At 37.1% G+C, this 20,197-nt stretch overlaps 1 protein-coding gene across 1 annotated transcript in view; it reads right to left on the reverse strand.

The window, feature by feature from the left end:
• Positions 1–20,197, reverse strand: part of FBN2 (fibrillin 2) — a 183,735-nt gene that overhangs the window by 18,573 nt on the left and 144,965 nt on the right. Inside the window, exons 36-51 of the mRNA XM_009319652.1 lie at positions 20,031–20,099; positions 19,261–19,386; positions 17,999–18,124; positions 17,285–17,437; positions 12,338–12,406; positions 11,677–11,802; positions 10,731–10,856; positions 10,191–10,316; positions 8,491–8,607; positions 6,443–6,571; positions 6,016–6,135; positions 2,660–2,785; positions 2,277–2,429; positions 1,634–1,699; positions 1,226–1,351; positions 1,000–1,119 (exon numbers count right to left, since the gene is read on the reverse strand). Coding sequence (XP_009317927.1) covers positions 1,000–1,119; positions 1,226–1,351; positions 1,634–1,699; positions 2,277–2,429; positions 2,660–2,785; positions 6,016–6,135; positions 6,443–6,571; positions 8,491–8,607; positions 10,191–10,316; positions 10,731–10,856; positions 11,677–11,802; positions 12,338–12,406; positions 17,285–17,437; positions 17,999–18,124; positions 19,261–19,386; positions 20,031–20,099 — 1,878 coding nt within the window. The remainder of the gene's footprint in view (positions 1–999; positions 1,120–1,225; positions 1,352–1,633; positions 1,700–2,276; positions 2,430–2,659; positions 2,786–6,015; positions 6,136–6,442; positions 6,572–8,490; positions 8,608–10,190; positions 10,317–10,730; positions 10,857–11,676; positions 11,803–12,337; positions 12,407–17,284; positions 17,438–17,998; positions 18,125–19,260; positions 19,387–20,030; positions 20,100–20,197) is intronic.

Consider the following 20,197-nt stretch of genomic DNA (forward strand, 5'->3'; position numbering starts at 1 on the left):
CCCGTAACCATTTGTTGACTCGCCAGATTCGACTGGCCCTTTCAAACCCCTTCCCTTTGACCAGCAGGACTGATGAAAAAACTACCTGCGCTCCCGAGTCCCTTACTGGCGCTCCCAGGGCTCTGTAGTCCTTCTTGATAGTCCTCAGACTGCTCCTGGCTGTGTCACTGGTGCCCACGTGAAACAGCAGCAGCGGATAACAGTCAGTGGACTGTACGAGGCTTGGAAGCCTCTCGGTGACATCCCTGATGCGAGCCCCCGGTAAGCAGCACCTACTTCTCTAAGTAGTGAGAGCAGTGACATTCTGGATCTTGCTACCACAACAGGCTGTGGAGGCAGATGGTATCAGCAGATTCGAGACTGTGCTGGACAGATTCTTGGACAATAGATCCATAAGTGGTTACTAAACCCACTCTGCAGGGATGTATCTCCAGTTTACATCGTATTTTCCCTATATCCTCAGCTGTTGTATTAGAGGAGTGAACTCCAGAAAGCTGTTGGTCATGCTTGTATGCTGAATTAGCATTTCAGCTGTGAGGGATTAAATAATGGACTAGATGGACCAGTGTTCTGACTTCAGTTTATTACGTTCAGTATAACTCACTTGATACTATAACTATGATGAGTGGGTCAGCTCGTAACTGCTCTGCCCCAGTTACAAAAAAATGCTCTGCAAATTCAGGCATTTTTGCCATGGTTAGCTATATCATTTATGAAGACATTTTGGGGGCTCAACAGTTACATTTCCCCGCCCCCTCCCCCCTTCCAACAAACGGCTGAATAATATAACATACCACAACATGCAGTTTGGGAAATCCTGTGATAAACTACAAATACTGCTTAAATCAATTCAGGACTTCTTTTTCAATCACATATTTCAAGCAGAGAAACTTTTTTTCCTCCCAGTTATTATAGCACCAAAGGCCTGGTTAATAAAGTAATTTGAATACTGAGGACTGGACAAAAAATAAAGGAAAAATAATGAAGAGGACAAGTTACCTTCACAATTCATCATTGGGCCTGGCTCAAATCCTTCATGACAGCTGCACTCAAAACTGCCAATCACGTTAGTGCACGTACCGTTTCCACATGGGTTGCCAATTGAACATTCATCAGTATCTGCATATAATGAATAAATGCAAACTGAAGAGAACTGGCACACATTTCAAACTGTGTTTTAAATTCAAGTGTTATAATTCTTATAATTTATGAAATATGGACACACCGATGCAATGTACTCCAGTGTAATCTAAGTTGTATCCCATGGGGCACTCACAGCGGAACGATCCATCAGTATTGATGCAGTGACCATTTGAGCAAATCCCTGGGCTTTCAAGGCATTCATTGACATCTAAAAAGCAGGAAGATATTAGCAATGACTTAACTGATGCATTTCTTTATCAAGTCTTAAAAAAGCATTTTAAAAAACTAAGCGCCCTATTCTGTTTGTTTCTAGCCATGCAATTTCAAAGGTAATCTTCTAACTATCACTTCATAACGGTCCACATTTTTTAAAGGTCAGCCTTTTGTCACCTGGGGCTGTGGGGAGTAAGCCATCACATACTATAATATCCAAGTCTAGTTTTAAGTGTAAATAATTTTTTTTTTAATTATCGGGAAAAGGAATACCTACCTTCACGTGTATCATCAATTCCAGGAATAGTTCCATGACCATATGGACACAGGTCCTGAAAAGCAACTGTAGAGGTATGTTTTTTAAAAAAAAAGAGTGAGTGAGAGAGAGAACCATGACAGATAGTTAAAGCCATCCAAAAATCTTCTATATCACATTTTTCAAAACTGTCAGCTGTTTAAATCACGGCCATTACGCTGTCTTGCCAGATGCAAAAGTAACACTGTCTCTAGGTCGGGGAAGCAGCACTAGAACTTATTGAGCTTCTGTGTGTGCGTGCTTGGTGCCTTCCCCTTTCTGTACCTGGAGAAAATCAAGAACTGAAAACTGTCAAGTACTTCAGGGATTCTTGGCACTGTCCCATTTTGCTCTTCTCTTTTGCCTAAAGCAGGTTAGATCTACAGATGGAAGCTACTAGTTCATTTCTCTACAGAGCAAAACCAACAACTCAGTATTTCTCTTTTTCTGTGGTTTCTTCTATTTAATTTTGTTCCTTTTGTTGACCTGAAAATGGTACTAGAAAAGGCCATTAAGAGAAAAGGCCAGAAAGATCTCTCCTTCTAATGATCAGAAAGGTACAACACAAATGCGCTCTTCCTTTTCTCCCATCTAAAAAGGCTTTGTTTTAAATCTTAATGTGTACCTTCTTCTTCCTTTGGACAGAGCTCACAAGGATCACCCCATCCTTCTCCTGGCATTTTACTGCAGCAACACTTTGCCTTTGTGGTGTTGAAAGCCTTTGGCACTGAGCATTTCCCATTCTCAAAGTTAGTGAAACAGAAGCTCTGTCGAGTGTCTAAAAAAAGAAAGCACAGTTACGAAGAGCTAGCACCTCCTACCTGGTTAGATGATAACTGTCTAGCCCTGAAAGGAATAATGTTAGGCCTGTGTTTTTCATACTATTTTGAAAGCACTTTCCAACCCTCATAAGGGCATAGTTTGGATGGGACCTGCAGAGTCCCTTTTTACTCAGAGTACCTGTTACCTGTTAGAATAAGTTATTACATTCCTTAATCATTAACTTACCAAAACATCTCCGTCCATTATCAGACAGCACAAAACCTGTAGGACAGATGCACTGGAAACCTCCTGGAGTGTTCGTACAAGAGCCAAAGAGACAGATGTTAGGATCCTCGTTACACTCATTAATATCTGTAAATTAAAGGAGAAAAAGTTCACCGTAACCCCATTGGCTGCGAATTCCCTGGTTAAGAAAGACTGTTTATTTAAAAAAAAAATCTTCCAATAAAGCACCCAAGAGATAAAGCAGCCTGAAGGTTCCACTAACTCTTTCAAATTAAGAGTGTTTCACTGGCATGCACTTTCCTTTCCAAATACCATTCTCCGTTCTCTGTCATATTTATAATATAAACATTAAATAAATGCTTTCAGACTGAAACAGAGGAGAAGATACATTTCTCATAAGAAATACATTTTTCTGTAAACATAAAACATCCCAAGATGAATATTTAAAAATCTGTACATTGGGGGTTCTTTGTAATTAAAGCTGGGCTTTTTTCATGCCGATTGACTGATTCCTGACCTGAAACTATAGCTAGCTATTAGTAGAGGAAGGCCTATATATTTGTACATTCAGATTTATATTCACCGGTCTTCTACAGCCACTCTTGCTATGTTATTTAAATTTTTTTCCTGTTCAATTGCATAATTTAGAATATATTGCTATGACTATTTAAATGAGATTTATATTTTTTTAAAATAGAGATCTTTTTATAATTATTAAAAACTTAAACCAAATTAAAAGAGTATTTAATATAAACACCAAGTGCCTGTAAAATTGTGCAGCTCAAACAGTATCAGGCTGCATATCCTGCATCTATACAGACAACAGACAGAGTAAGAATAGTAATAAATTAATAGACCTTCAATTTTTTATATCTATTATTTTAAACTATATTTTAATTTATTCTATTCTGCAAATTCTGACAGAAGATATAAGCCTCCTTGCCAAAGTAATTTGTAAAGGTAATTATAATTTAATAAATTCTGAAGTGTATTTTAATAATCTGCAAAGCTATACCAGCAGTACAACCCCTCCTGAGTCTTTCAGTAAAGGGTATTAAAAGAACCATCATAGAGACCTATGGCTGTATAAGCATTCTACAATGATATCCATATTGATCTTAATCACAGTGTAGGCAGGAATAGGTATTCTCCATGAAAGTAAGCTTCATGGATGTTGAGTCACAAATTTTAGTGCCATTTTTCCTGATATTTGTTGGACTCTTTACTACACTGAATCTTAGAAAACTGACCTGTATTTAGCAGATAAGGAAACAATGGAAATACAGTCTTTATCACCAGGAAAATATAAGTGGAGTGGTGGAAGCAGTCAGGAAGGAATAGATTCTGTGACGTTACTTCTGAAAAATATTACCTTGAGTCCCATTTTCAGAAGTTACTATTAGGTATAGCACATGAACAAACCACTGCAGCATAACCTGGCATATGACCAAACTCTGCAGTAGCTTCCCATGGACAGGCTCTTACTATGTGAAGCTTTTTAAGCCAGTTTATTTCAGTGAAAAAAAGGTAATTAATTTCCCAGTTAGTGTGGCAGTTGCTAATATACAAAGCTCAGCAATTCAGCCGCATTAATGGGATGGAAAAACAGCTCTTTTGAAGTACTGATTATTACTGTAATGAATGGCTTGGGACTAGTGGAAGAAACTCTTTTTGTGGCCATGATAAACAGGTGACTAGCCAGACTGTGGAAGTAAACAAGTCCTCTCCGCTTCATTCCCATAAAATGAAAGGAAATCTATTAAATGGGTAGGTGAAAACTAAGAATTTTTCTGTGGCCCTCATCTGGTTTGGCTTCTGCATATAATCACCCTGAGCTCAAAAAGTAATCTAGCCATTGCCAACCTTCACATTACAGACAGAAGCAATGAATTCTTACAAAGCTGTTTGCATATAAGATCAACAGAAATTAATGAGGAACGTATGTTGCAAGAGCTGTCATAATATTTATCGAAGTATTAGTACAATCACGTGTCATTATCTAGGCATTTTCTAGGAACTTTAGCTGCAAATTTTCTGGACGCATGGCAGAATGAAGAAAAAGAATGCAATTAAGTCCCTTTTACTCAGTTCAGGCAAAAATCTGGCAGTCACTGATGCTGTCAAAAACATCAAGAGATTCTGTCAGGATACTAAAGTGGCCATAAACAGTGATATTCCTGGAAAACCAAAAGATTTCATTTTAAATTAATGATTTTCCAACTGTAGGTGATTTGAATTAATCTCAAACGTAATTGCTAATATGGAAATAGCAGCTGCCAAAAGAAACCATCAAGTTGGCAGGCAAACTGAATATGGTGGCATGATGCAAAAGGACGAGAGAACTCTGGGGCTTAGAAAATACATCCTATTGTTCAAGACAAAAATTCAAAAAGGTTCCTGTGTGCTAGTTCCTGCACCCATACAGATTAGGTGGCTACAGGCCAACTCTTTACGTCCTTGCCAGTGTTTTCTTCAGTCCGTACAAGGACAAGCTGGTCATTTATTATTGGGAGTTATTTGGATGAATGTGTGTCTGGGGTGTCACACCAGCTAACTTTAGTCATTTAAGCTGAAAACCAGGTTTCTTAATATAGTCACAGTGGAGAGACAGGTACTTACTCTGTCCTTTGACCGTGCAGAAACCTAAGGCTTCTAGGTTAGCTACCTAAAACTGGTTGTGTGCACCTTCCTTGCCAGGTGCCCCACACAGTTCATTTAAATGCCCAATAAATTCACAGTAGTCCTGTGCTTTGCTCTGCTGGAAAAGGGAGTTGGAACCTGGATTTATTTCTTATTCTCTGCCATACCAAATCTTAAGTCACTGTATGACATTCAACTCCTGAATGATATTCAAGGCTTTAAACAAGACTTATATGAACAAACAAGAACATGCAAACTGATGAAAGGTCTGCTGTACCCTCTTCCTCCTCCTGTGCATCTCAGCACTTGAGAGACATTATACAAAACATGAAATCAGAAAACAGTTGTTATAAGAAAGCAATTTAAGCAATTGTTCCCATAAGCTCCACAACTTTATCAACATTTTTAAACTTCATAGCCCTCTGAAACCAGAAGCTTAGTTCACGCATTGATTGCCAATAATTACCTTTCTGTAAACATTATATAAATCCAGTACACAGGTTGGTTTTGTACATTACAGTACAAAATATCTTGCCTTCCATTTTTAAAAGCTCTTCCTGAGGACTTTTCCTACTTACTTATTCCTTGTCACCATGATTTTAAGTTGGGCAGCATTCACAAACATTAGGGTGTACAACTACTTTCCACCAAATTAGAACCAAATACGCTCTCTAATTTTTAAATTGTTCAAAAGCAACAATTACAACTTGCCTTACCAATACAACTTTCACTTTTTACTTCATATCCTGGTGGACAGATGCATCTGAATGATCCTTCCAAATTTTGACAGGTACCAGGAGAACATGAACCAGGTAGTGCCACACACTCGTTAGTATCTTTGGAGAGTAGATGGAATCAAGAAAGGTTTAAAATCATGTAATTCTTATGCTAACAAAACAGGCTTATTCATGAAAAAGACTGTAGGGTTCTTTTCTAATTTTCTTTTTCTAAGGCATTTAAATGCTTGAAGACCAACAACTATTCCAAACCCCAGTTACTTCTACTGTGTTTTCATTAAAGTCATTATCTTTCTTTTTTATACTTAGATACTCAGATTGTGGTGCTTCCCTCTAGATGGGAGCTAATAGTTTGATTATTTCAGCTCATCAGTACTTTAACCTCTCCATGTGGTATTATACATACCAATGCAATTCTTGCCATCTGGAGTAAGTTCGTATCCTTCATTACATAAACATTTGAAGGAACCAATTTCATTGAAACACCGTCCGTTTCTGCACACCTGACCAAAGAAGGAACTGCACTCATCGATATCTGTAAAAAAACCAAAATAAAACCCCTCAAGCGAGAACTGAGTCCCAGCATACTATATACAGTACGTTATAAACACACTGAAGTTGCAATATATATTGCTGTGGAAAAGGCGAATCTTGTAGCAACAAGGGAACAGCTGACAGCTAGTGGAAAGTAACTCTCACTCAAGTGCATTAAGGTATGTGTTCTATTTAAACAACACTCTTTTTTTATAAGGTATTACAATTTTCAAACTTGCAGCATTACCTCAGCTACTGCATCTGGAGACATTCAATTACTGCCAAGTGACTGTATGATACTAACTCCAGACACAGAAAAGAAGATGTTACATGGAGTGCTCTGTATTTTATCTGAATTTATATGCGTTCGAGTTTCCTCCTAAAACCTGCCTTGTCATTTTCAAATTTTGGAATATGTCATTTGCTTAGCGCAGGATGATTTTCTCCTCCATAAGAGTTCTGAAAACAAGGTCTGAAAATGCTTATTGGTTTGCAGAGTTACTTATATAATACAGACTTAAAGGCACTGCATAAGGAAAAATACAGATGAGAAAGTGTCAAAATAAATGAAAAGGAGATCGGATAAGCATCATGGTGTAAGAACAGCTCACACTTTGATGTTTTACAATACTTGAATTTGAATGATGAAGACTAACATCAGTTTTACTGAAGAGGTTTTAGTCTTCTTCAGAAGCATTAAGTACCAGCTCCTGAAAAAGATGTACCTTCTGCTTCAGCCAGTACAGCTGTGCCTGTGTTACTAGTTCATTCCATAGTGCATTTCTTCTATGTTACAGTTCTACAAGCAGAAATACCTCCAAAGTATATTGGGATGGGCTAAATTGCCTTTGAATGACTAGGATAGTTTGGAAGAAAGCCCTGAGGCTCTCCAACCTGTCAAGAGGAGTGATAACAAAAGGCCAAATCTCTGAGTCAGCTTGGGGTCCTTGGCCTCCTTGAAGGCACAGCCTGGAGCAGAGGTGCTGGATGCTCCTGGCAGTAGATTGGCAGCTATACTGCTGAGGGAAAGAACCTCCTTGGTAAATAGTGCCATTCTTTGGCAGCAGACTCTTCTTACTTGAACAAGTTCTTAATTTTCTCTTTCCTGGAGAAGGAGAGGATTTACAATACTTATTTAAGATGTTTTAATTCTCTCCTGAACCAGTAGACTTTGTTCTGTCTTCCTTCTGTAGCAGGAAGGAATGTAAAGCCTTCCTCTCTTTTGGCTTACGCTCTGCACAAGGGAGAGGATCTCCAGAGACTTACGAGCCTGTTCTTCAGCCCAGGAAGATTTTACTTGCTTTATCACAAGTATCCAGGAATTTAAATTGTCCAAAACCATCAGATATTCTGGTGTCCTGTGCTTTAGGGAATGGGAAATAGCAATGCCTGTATAAACTCTGCATAAGCAGAGTTCACCTTAGAAGAGCACATTTGGTAGATTAGTTGTACTGCCTTTCTTACTGCTGGTCTGCTTCCTCTTTCACACTGTGTGCAAGTAATATGGTGAAGTAAAGAAATGATTTTAAATTCATGAGGCAACACTGGTGGTGTGATAGAACATATGCTTATTGCGACTATGGACTGTGCCAGTACTCAAGGACGTGTGCTGTAATTACTCAGGAAATCTAATGGAGGTGAGGGCTGCATTAAAAAGCCAGCAAACTCTAAGGTTGCCCCAGTGGTCCAGAGATTTAGGGTTTACATTATCTCAAGCTGGCCAGTAAAAAATATTTTTTATTAGTTTAAAAAATGATAGTAATGATTAACCTTTAGGGCTGGTAACAGTATCAGTTACTGTACTCAATTAACTTTCTTAGCACCCTGACCTGTCTTCTGTTTGAGTTTTAACCATACACCATCCTCCTTGGCATACCAAGCCAGCAGCAATGAAAATGAAGTTTGGATTACATCACATACCCATACAATCGTTATTATGAGTTAATTCAAATCCTGGATAACACAGGCAGTTATATGATCCAACCGTGTTTTTACAAGTTCCATTTCCACATGGATGGCGTTCACATTCATCAACATCTGCAAAGAGAAACAAAACTGTATGCGGGAACTGATTTTCCCAGGTATGTGTTAATGTATTATCTGTGCACAGTGACAATATTCTAAACCTCAGCCTCTCCTTTCATCTGTCACATTTTCTATTTACTACTGATTTTTACAGCTTCTGGGTGCACATAGGAAAATGTTACATGACACATTTTTTATATGTATTTTAAACTAAAAGATGCTCTTACATGTAAAGATAAAAGTAAATGCATGTGCAGTATCTCAAAGCATTCTGTCTTTTTATTTTCCATACTAATATTTCTTAACTTCTTAATGTACACTAGTGGTCAGAACTTAGTACAAAAGATTGAGCATCACAGCCCTGGAACTATCTCAAATTTTGTGTAAATATTTTACTCTTAAGCCCATGAACACCTGTTGAAAACACTCCAAAAGGAGTTTTGTGTCATTGTTCACAAATCAATTTACATATGTAAATACATTATGTCAATACTACATCCAGAATTATAAAGACTGCTTACAAACTCTTGGAAACATTCATTTTTAAAAGGCACTAAAATTCAATGTTTCCTGCTGCGTGTTTCAGTGATTTCTGGAGTTTCATGGGGATCTGAAACATTTTATTTATTTACAGAAGGTAAACATTTTGTCATATGGATCATTTCCATAACCTGTCAGTGTCTAGATTTGTATTTATACTATGAAATTTTTAGAACTAGTTTTAGAATTATTTAAGTTACTGTTTTGAGTAACCAGGCTCTCAAAATTGTGCATTGTTAACCCAAGTCACTTTCCCAAATATCCTCCTCAGATGGTTTGACAAATGTGATTTGGTCCACATATGAAAAGACTCAAGGTGTATGTATGTATGTCATACAACGTGAATAGGTTTTAAATGTCTGTTTAAAGTTGAAATTGGAACACACCTATGTTATAGAAGACACTGAACTTCTCTATAGCTTACAACTGACATTTAGATGATCATTATTCAACAATCAAAATCATTTTTTGGCTATTTTTCTCATAGAGAACCAAATTCACATATGCATCACCTTTTCTTTTTACAACCCTGTAGAACCGATTACGAAACACTAAAAGAACAAGAAAAACACTCTTACTTTGCAATCTTCTTATTTCTTACATCATCTCTATCATGTCCTCATTTTAATACAAAATGAGTATAGATTTAAGTTACATTAAACGTGGGATTCTGTTTTTTAAATGAAACAGGAACTCAATAAATTTCTAAATAATTGAAAAAATCTGTCTTTTTTTATCTCCAAACTCTATCACTCTGTGATATGTCCTATAAACTTCTCTGTCAAATAAGCCGCTATGTATTTTTGTGAAAATGGGGTTAAAATACTCTTCAGTAACATGGAGCTATCGCTGAGAATACTATGATTTTTTTCCTCAAACTTATATATCCACTACAAGGACAACTTCACATACTTTATTCACAAAAATCCAAAAGCGTATGAAACAGTCTTTTAATGTCACTACAATCTCCTAAAAAATCTAGACTCATCTCCTCCCTCTTCTAAAAAAAACCCAAAACCAACCAAACCACACAGAAAAGCATTTTCTTTCCATACCCATGCACATAGTCTGGTCTTGGGATGCCTTAAAACCATTGTGACATACGCACTGGTAACTTCCTTGCATGTCCACACATAAACCATGACTGCAAACATTAGGAATTTCCAGACATTCATTGCGATCTGTAACAAAAATGTAAAACAGATGGTACACATTATTGACTTTTATTTGTCATTCATTTTACACAAACATGTTTTTACAATCTGTCATTATTATTAAAACCAGACTCAAAACTATCCATAACTAAACCTGAATCATAACAATACTTCATTTTATAGGAACTTCTTGCCTATACACCTCAAGGTCAAAACTACTGTTAGGATTTGGTTGATATATCAAGAAGGTCCTTTAAAAATTTTACCCTGTCTTTTCTTCCCTTCTACAGAGAAAAAGGGCTATAAAGTAAAAACTGTTACATAAAACAGCAGAATACACAAGGTAACGTGACGCTTTTACCCTTCGAGGGAATCACACACATATCATTGATTAGGTACAAACAGATTCAAACACATGAGAAAAGTCAACTGATTTCTCACCAACACAGGCACCATTGGGTGAAAGTTTAAAACCAGCAGCACATTCACAGCGGTAACTACCAGGACTGTTGATGCAGTCTGCATTTCTCTGACAGAGATTGTCTCCATTGCCGCACTCGTCAATATCTGAAATACGAAGAGTCATGGTTCAGACATCAGAAGCCACAAGATAGTTACTTCTGCCTAGAATTTAGACTGTATTGCCTGTCTTGTGCAAGGCGAATCTTTTGTCCTCAACAAAGCATGAATATTCTGACCTTCAGCCTCCTGTGCCGTAATTGCAAATGAAAAGCAAAATCAATACAATTTCATCCATAACACACTTTCTGGATGAAGGAGGTTTCTATGAATCCAACTTACTATACATTGAAGTGGCTTTGCTATTTTAAACGTCTGCCTAAAGAAATTGGTTTTTGTATTAAAAAATGTTCCTCTTCACCTTTGAACTGAAATAGTACGTGGCACAGTTTGTTAGCTTTTTAAGATGCACGTAAGCACAAGACCCTTGAATACCAATGACAAAACTCCTACTGACTTTACGACACACAAAATTTCACTGTTGGCTTCTATGAATATCTCTACCTGCAACACTGTAGAAGAACAGACACAAGATGGAAAAAAATCAAGGAAACATTTGTTTGAGAAGTTTTAAGAACAAGAATTAAATTTCCTCCCTAAAATAAAATTGAATAAAAGCATCTCATTTACTTCTTATTTAGGAGTCAATGAATTGCTTGACACAGAACTATTACAGATTTTATTACGTGCATGTGCACATGTATTAAAGACAAACACATCACAAACTGATTTACAGATTTGAGCCCTACAAAAAAGCTCACAGTCTGTCTCTTAGATTTTGAAAAACATGTGAATTAAATGTTCCCCTTCCCTTTAAGATAAGCATGCTTATGGGGCCTAAGTAGAAAATAACGTCATTTCAAATCACCTTCACAGACCAAGAGCAGGTCATTGTAGCTGAATCCAGTGGGGCATTCACAGCGGAAGCTGCCAATCTGATTGATGCAAACACCATTTGCACAGATTCCTGGGATTTCCTTACATTCATCAATGTCTGAAAGTGAGATGAGCTAGTCAAAGTACAGTACTTCATGGCTTTATGTACTGCTTGGATTCTCAATTTCACTGTGCTTAAAACTGAGTTGAGAAGTTCCTTTTAATCTACAGAAATTGTATACAGGATATAAATCTAAACATACGCCCATTATGAGAGAAAATAAACTATGTGAAGTTCAGGAAGTGATCAAAACAGAGTAATACTAAATATTAGACGAGGTGCAGAAGCGTTACAAATGTGAGATAAGTCCCACAATATTTTTGAGGCCAAAACCTTTTATCTTACCAATTAAAACTCAAAACCATGAACTAGGATGGAGGGTGAGCAGAAGATCATAACAAAATGTAAAAATGAAAAAATATGAATCAGAAATATTTTACACAAAAATTGGGCTCACAATTGATGTCATCATTGTAACTCCACAATGAAATTAGAATTTTATCGTATGAAATGTTCATTTTGGTACCATTATGCAGCTGCGACAATCTTATGCGAAACAATTTTTGGTTAAAATAAGTTTGGTGAAACTTACCAACAGCTTTTCCAGTATGAATGTCAAAAGTGAAGCCAGGAATATTCCCGCATATGTTCTTGAATTCAGCTAGAGCAAAGTAGAGTACAATGCATTTTTAGTGAATATTTATAAATCTCCTAAGAATGACTTGTAGTCTCCTCAGCTTTTCAAGAGCTGATACAAGTCAAATCTACTCAGAAGAGCCATTGCCTCCTTTACAAATGGTATTGAAAATTCAGATTGCCAATAAATGAAAATTGAAACACTAATTCGTACTTTTCTCAAATCTTTGCAGACTTTCACACGTGAGTAGATGTCTGGTTTGACAATGCAGCACTTCCGTTTTTGTTTTAAATAGAACTCCTTAACTTGCCTTTTAATGTTTATTCCTGCTTTCTAGACATCTGTAGAGAGAATTGGCCGCAACAGTTTCAGATAGGAGAAAAATGTAACTTACCAGTTCCTAGCCTTCTTTCACAATACTATCTGTGTTCTTCTCTGCAGAGGTTACTGCAGCTTAGTTCCACTAAACTGTAGAGCAGAATGGACACTCTGCTTTAAAAAAAAGATGCTCCAAAAAAGAGCATTGTTTTATTACGCTCATTTTATATCATCTTTTCCAGAGCACCTTGAGGATGGGAAATGTGCAGTATAAAGTATAAAATCAATGAACCCATGGTTTTCTACGCAAGGCGTATGAAGTTGAGTGGATTTGCAACATATAGAGAAAAATTTCTAGTATGGGATCTATTAATTATTGTAGGATGTAAGAAATAATTACTTCTTTAAAAAAGTATTTCTTATAAACACCTATGCTGGCATGAGATTTTACTGGTAAAACAGTGCTTTCCAGAAAAATGTGTATTACACATTTACAATACATCAATAAATTTTCATCTAGGTAGAAATATGAAAAACGACAGGCCTACAACTATAACTATGTCAAATTTGCAAAATACTGACTACCAGTAGAATTGTGTACTGATAAAGTCCACTTGTTTGAGGGGAGTAAAATAATTCCAACGTGAAGACACAACCAGTTTGAATGAACAGTTTGCTTTAAGTGTGTGTTTGCAAACAACAACCATGCAACTGCTATTCAGCATCTTTTTAGATCATATCAGCATTCAAATTCTCCAGAAAAATATTATGTATCTTTCAATATTAAGTTTCCAAATTACTGTTAAGGAAAAATTCCAAAGTATGCGGTAGATATTTGTACATTCAGGGCATTAAGCCAAGGTAAAATATCCTTCTAAAGAATGTGGATAAAATTTACAAAAATGTCCCATTGGCATAAAATATTCAAGGGGGGTCTGAAAGTGTAATATCTGGAGAATTCCATGAGTGCTTGGTCCACTGTTCATGCTGCTGAGGACTTACAGGAAGCCTATTATCTATCCAATGACAGGAAGTGTATGGAGTCTACCTTTAACTCACCTCTAAACCTGAAATGCAGACAAATTATTAGGCATCTCTTCTAGCACCAGAAAAAAAGAAAGGACACCCTTCTGTTTTCCTGTGAGTAATGATCTTTTATCTAGAGGGATGATAGTTTATTTCTCTACTGGCTGTAGTCTGAGTTTCTTGATCGTCTACATTTTAACGGCAGCTCTTCAGTAGCTTATAATTTTGTAAAGTTTAACCACTGGGGTTCTAACTTGCATAATTCTTGTCTCCCTTACACCAAACATTCTTATTTATTAAAATTTCAGCAAATGTAGTTGATCATTGCTCAGAATGAGATTTGGCAAAATATTTTTCTCACACTCAAACATTGTTATTTCCTGTATAAGCCAAGTAGGATCCAGTATACCTGAACTTCAGCATTTTATTCTTTCTTCTGTCCTATTGTTTAATGACTGCTTAATGCCTACTGAGGTTATTCTTGCAGCACAGGATACTGGGCCATAGAGGTCCCTGCCACAGTGTTTTACCATCCAGCAATTTTCTGCTCTTTTATATTAACATGTATAAGATTTGGGTGTTAGAAAACAGTTATTTTCTGCAAGGAGCTTTGTGCCATTTACTGCTGTCAGTAAACCTGTGAAACACACAAACTAGATAAAAAGAGAGCTTTGAGTTCACGACCCTGTCTCTGTGGGCGATGATAACCTACTCCTGTGGTAATGCCTAACACATCAGGTCTGGGAGGATGAAGAAGAGGCTCTGAGGGTTGCAGGCCTTCTTTCACTCCGTCTTATGCTACCTACATGTTCCATGCATTCTGTTTAATAGAGTTTTGCCATATTTTTTTCAGTTTGTACTGTGTAGAAAGAGAGCATATAATTAGGTAAAGACTGTATGATAATGCATTTATACACAGTGCCAAATTATCCATACACAAACATGCCAGAGATTTACTTTCTGAAAGCTTGACTTTCATCAATGACTTTAAAAGTATTTCAAAAACCCATATACTTATCACTATTTTATTTTTTAGGACAAAAAAGATCTATCACATAGCAGGAAAAAAACCCTCTGAGGTCAAGCACTCCTGAAATGATCAAGCCAGGAAAGAATTCTGTGAATACTTGGTTACCCCTTAGCAGTGAAGCAGCTTTTTACACTTCTTTGTGTGAAAAAAAACAAACAAACAGGAATGATTATTTCTGATTAACGTCTGTATGGTAATGGTTATGATCTGTATAATGTGTAAAACCAAGCAATACAGTCTTTACTACTTAAAGTCATCAAAAAGAGATTGATTGTTAAGCATAAATATATGAAAAGGAAGAAAGCTCTGTTAACAAAGAAAAAAAAATGTAAATGCATTGGCATGTGAACTTCATTTAGAGGAACAATGTAATTCTCATCAGAGCAGAATAATGCTCTTAATGAGCTACTGGGCTCAGTCTAGCAAACTGGTTAAGGTCAGTGTATCATAACCCCTGTCTGTGATGTGTAGCTCCCACCCAGATTTCAGAACAACTGATTATACCACATAAGTGCAGCTATTCAACCGTTTACACTTGGAATTTGTGTTTGATCCCTCACACAATCTCTTTTCATGGTGAAAAAGGTTCAACCATGTCTCCAAATACAGTAAAGGCATTTAGAAGAGCTAACAAGGCAATATTGAAATATTTCAGGAAATATTTTAACCCCATAACTGCTTGCAGACTAAGTGGAGTTGTCTTAACAAATGTTTAAAAGCTGCAGTTTTTGAGAACGTCAGTCTTACCAATTTAAAAGGAGAATTCTTTCTTCCATCCAAGAATATTAATTGCATGAATCCCTGCTAGTACTTTGCTGTATTTTTCTCATCATGTTGTCATCATGATGACAATTTTATGGCACTGAGATAAATGACTATGGGAAAGAATTTTATGAGCTCTCTGTGATAGCAAACATATATTTCCTCTCTCAAGCTTATTTCCATCTCCCATTCCTGACTGCCAGGAACATACCTTCACTCTCCCTCCTCCTACTTAAGAAAGAAAAGGAAGAGTCTGTTTTTTCTTTTCAGTCCCATTTTCCTCCTCTTCACTACTTGTGGGGGAAAGTCTTTCCTAAATTATCTGCCGTTTCCCTTATGTCACCAGGATAAACCACTTGGAATGAAAGCAATACATTCTTTACACTAACATCACAAATGATGCAGCATCAGAGGTATGGGTTTAGTGGCAGTAAACTTGGGGCAAAGTCAATTAAACAATAAAATGTGTTTGTACTAAACAGGCACCTGAGTTTTTTAGTTTTATCTAGGCACCTTTGCTCTTTTTACAAATTTTAATGAAGGCCAGGTGCTACTGTCAGGTTTCAAGTTGGTGATCTTCCCACCAATGGGAGGATTTTTCTGAGTTGAGCTTTCAACGGTGTTTTGTCCCAGGCAAGGAACCCCATAAAGACTAATTGAAGAAGAACTGTGCCTTATTATTTTCACTCCCCTTTATAGAAGGGAATTTTTACTTCCCTTTACAGTGCCCTGCTTATTGAGCTTTTTCAAGTTCATCACCTTTCATAGAGAAAATGTAAAAGCAACTGAGGGGGATCACGCTCAGATGTGAGACACAAGTGAAAAATCTAGAAAGGCAATACACTTAGTAATGAAACCCAATCTTTTTGTTCTGACAGGTTAGGACTACCAGGATAAATGTATCCCCAACTGTGCAGTAACTAAATTATACTAATCTAAATTAATTATCCTGGAAGACAGACCAGGCAGCAGGCATCTCTTGTCAGCCAGTATCTTCAACCTCAGTATTATTGCCTGATGACTGCTTTTCCAGAAACCTCAAAGTGACAGCTTTAGAGATGGGAGTTCTGTAATCACACATTCAGAAAACTTGTTTATGCCTACTGTGCCACGCTGGTGGGTCTTACCTACACAAGCGTAGATTTTTGACATAAATATAAACAACTGAAACTAATTCTATGTCCATACAAGACCTCTGAAAGCCTTGGTATTTGTCAGAAAGAAAGAATAAAACAATCATAGCACACTCATTTTATAGATCCCCATCACCAAAAAAAAGATCCAAATAATTAGATCTACCTACAGATACCTGTCTTACATATATCCTTTTAGCTACAGGGCTGACATACTCCTTCTGCTGCTGGGAAGGTCAGTCTGTACTTTCCAGGCCTTTTTATTCATCTCAGTGACACCTGACAGTAGCCTGTTCCCTTGCCCTTGCCTTCAGGGGCAGCTGAAAGGGAAAATATGCGTGTTCTTCCTGAATTTTTTTTCATCCAGGGGGAATGATTGGTGCCTTCAAACTATTCAAGCTCTATCTTTCCACTCAATGTGCTGCAATACTTCCACTTAAAAATATGGAAGAAATACCCATTCTTCTTTAGCACATCAAGACTTAATCCAGTCAGTGACAGGATGGCAGGGTGTTGCCACTCTGTATGGGAGTACAGCAAAGGTTTTTTGGGGCTGAAATGTTAACTTTAGCTAATAGGTCAAAGGAGCAGATGAGCAAAGTAACAAAATGGGATGATTATAGTCGGCTTTACCTGTTCCTGGAGTTGGACATGGTTCACAAGGTTTGTTCCAGGCTTTCCCAACGTTGTATGTGCAGCAACACATCCTTTTGGTCACATTGAAGGGCAGTTCATTCTCACAGGAAGTTCCATTATAGCTTCTGTAGCAAAAGCTTTTCCTCATGTCTAGATGTGAGAAAAGAATCACTTATGGAGTAACCAACGAACTAACTTAAGTAAATATCAACCCCCTACTAACCTAGACAGTGGTTCATTAACTCTAGCTTCTGAATGCAACCCAAGCATAATCATGGATGCATTTGAAAATAATTTAAGGATTGAAGTAATCTACAGTCTTTGTTTTAGACTTACCTGAAATTTGACATATTTTCAGTTTTTATTCAAAGACACAAAAGGGGAAAAAGGAAAATTCCCAAGAAATCAGAAACACACTGTAGCTGCTCATAAGATCCATATGTATAGTAAACCCTACCATTTGGAAATGACTAGTGAAAATAAAAAAAGATTTCTGAGTTTTGTTAAGGAATAAGATCACTTGAACACTGCACGTCAGTCATTGGGATCTCTTTCCTGGCTACATGACATAACTGTCTGGGAGTTTAAGGTAGGAAAAAGCAATACAAGGCTTTAGAACTGGCCTCATCTAAAAGGAAATCTTAAGCAGAGAGTCTGGCCCCGAAACAGTCTGATATTCAGACAGTTCTAGTAAAGATGACATTTGCATACCCATGCAGTTATGTCCTCCGTTCACCTGCATATATTCAGGTGGGCAAATGCAGGTGTAGTTCCCCAAGGTATTGTAGCAGGTGCCAGGACCACAGACACCAGGATGTGCAACACACTCGTCAATATCTAGAGACCAAATGAAAACACTACAATTAAAAAGGGAAAAGAGGACCAAGTCCTAGCAAATGTTTCTGAGAAATACGACCATAATAAACCATGCTAAGATAACACAAATGTTTCACTTAAAGGCTAGCTTGGAAAGTACAGCTCAGATTTGGGTGAAGTAGCTATTGTAACAGGTGCTGAAAAGTAATATTGTCAATCTCTATTAAGTCCAGCCAGTGAAGTGCAAGAGAACACCCTAAATAAATTCAAAGCTGTTGAATTTACTACTGAAACTGGAGCACCTTGTGCCCCATCAGCTCCACAAAAGACATTCACACCCTGTTCTCACAGAAATGTTACTGTCACTTTACAGTTCTGTTAATGTGTTCACTACTCCACTGAGAAATGACCTTTTAAGTACTCTATTTAGAAATAGGCAAGCTGAATAATTGCATAGTCTTGCTGCTCTAACTTTGGATTTTCTTATTTAAGGAATTTGGGGTGTAAGCCCTTTTTGCCCATACAATTTTAATTTCAAACCCAGTTTGGTCAGTTTTCTTCACCCGAGCTTAGCAAAGCCTCAGGATTCACATGCTCTGTTTTGAAAGGAGACAACATTTTTTTCCCACCAAGTCAATGAATAAGGGGAAGCTGGCTTACAATACTCCCAACTAAGAGAAAACATGAAAGATTCTTTACATTTTTGGGTCTATTTACAATTTTTTGGTTCTAACACTTATGACAAATTTCAAACACAAAAGGAAGACCAATATTAACTTCACTTCACGTTGTGTAAATTAAACTGCTGCTCTGAAATACTGTGGACACCTTTTCTTACTCAAAATACAGGGTTCCTAGTGAAACCAGCAGGAGATACAAGGTGTTGCAGTGAGAAGGCAGAAATCATGAATAACCACCACGGTTTACTTAATACACATAGCTGAGATCTATCATGTAGAAATAAACATTAGTATATTCAAGTGTTGCATTTCAAGTTTTATATTAATCATATCACTGGTGCCAAAGATAATAATTTTAGAGAAGATTTTAGGTAAAGGTGTGGGTACCATATCCACTTATGGATTTAAGGCTAAGAATGACAGTGTTTTTCGTAATAACTGCACTGTGATAGAGAAGGAGGTTTCAAGGGACTCAACCTTCACAGATTCTTGTCTCTTCACTGAGGTAGTAGCCTTTCGGACATTCACACTGGAAGCTGCCAAAAGTATTGATGCAATTTCCACCTTGGCAGAGACCTGGCAGTTCCTGACATTCATCAATGTCTGAAAACAGAGAACAAAACCACCGTATTTTCATTCCAGAATGAAAAGAAACAAGAGACTTTAAGTACTCCCCTGAAATTTTACCAACTAGTAGCTTTTAACTGTCATGTGGATTTTTTTTTTTTGCTTCTAAATTGCACTTTGTGAGAGCATGGATGCGATCCTCTTTCTCTTCCATTTAAACGGCTCTTCAGGAGCACGTTTCAGCTTGATGAGCCTATGGAGTTCAACTTCCATTACTATTTACAGGAATTTGGCATCTAATTCCTCATTCCTGCACACTCATTGGAACCAGAGTTTCTTTGTCCAATTACTTATTTCCTGAAACTTATACCTTCCACTGATAAGCTATAATTTTCATAAATGACTTATCCTTCAGGGGCCAACTTCAAAGGCCAGTTCAAGTAAGGAGGCACACAGAAGGTATGCATCAGCTTATTCTTCTACTGAAATATTGTTGGACTTTTTCAATATTCTTCTACAGTATGCCTTTTCATCATATTGTTGTCCAGTCCATATTAGCAGAGGGTTTTGCTTTGCACTAAATGTAACTATTTCTGCAAAATATAGTTTCTGTATACATCTCTCTGAAGTTGACACTTTTTTTTATTACCAGCCACCACAGTCATTTATGATAAACTCACCTTCTAAAATAATAGTGATGGGATTTGGTCTGAATCCTTCTCCCCCTGGACAGAGAGTATTATATTCCGCTAAAGTAAAGTATAACAAGAGAGAGCATGTCAGTCATACGAAGAATAAAATGCTAACAGAAACACAAAATTTCATTTGTGTTTTTAATGAGTCTTAT

Source organism: Pygoscelis adeliae, unplaced genomic scaffold, assembly GCF_000699105.1.
Source record: "Pygoscelis adeliae isolate BGI_AS28 unplaced genomic scaffold, ASM69910v1 Scaffold110, whole genome shotgun sequence".
Classification (NCBI taxonomy): Eukaryota; Metazoa; Chordata; class Aves; order Sphenisciformes; family Spheniscidae; genus Pygoscelis; species Pygoscelis adeliae.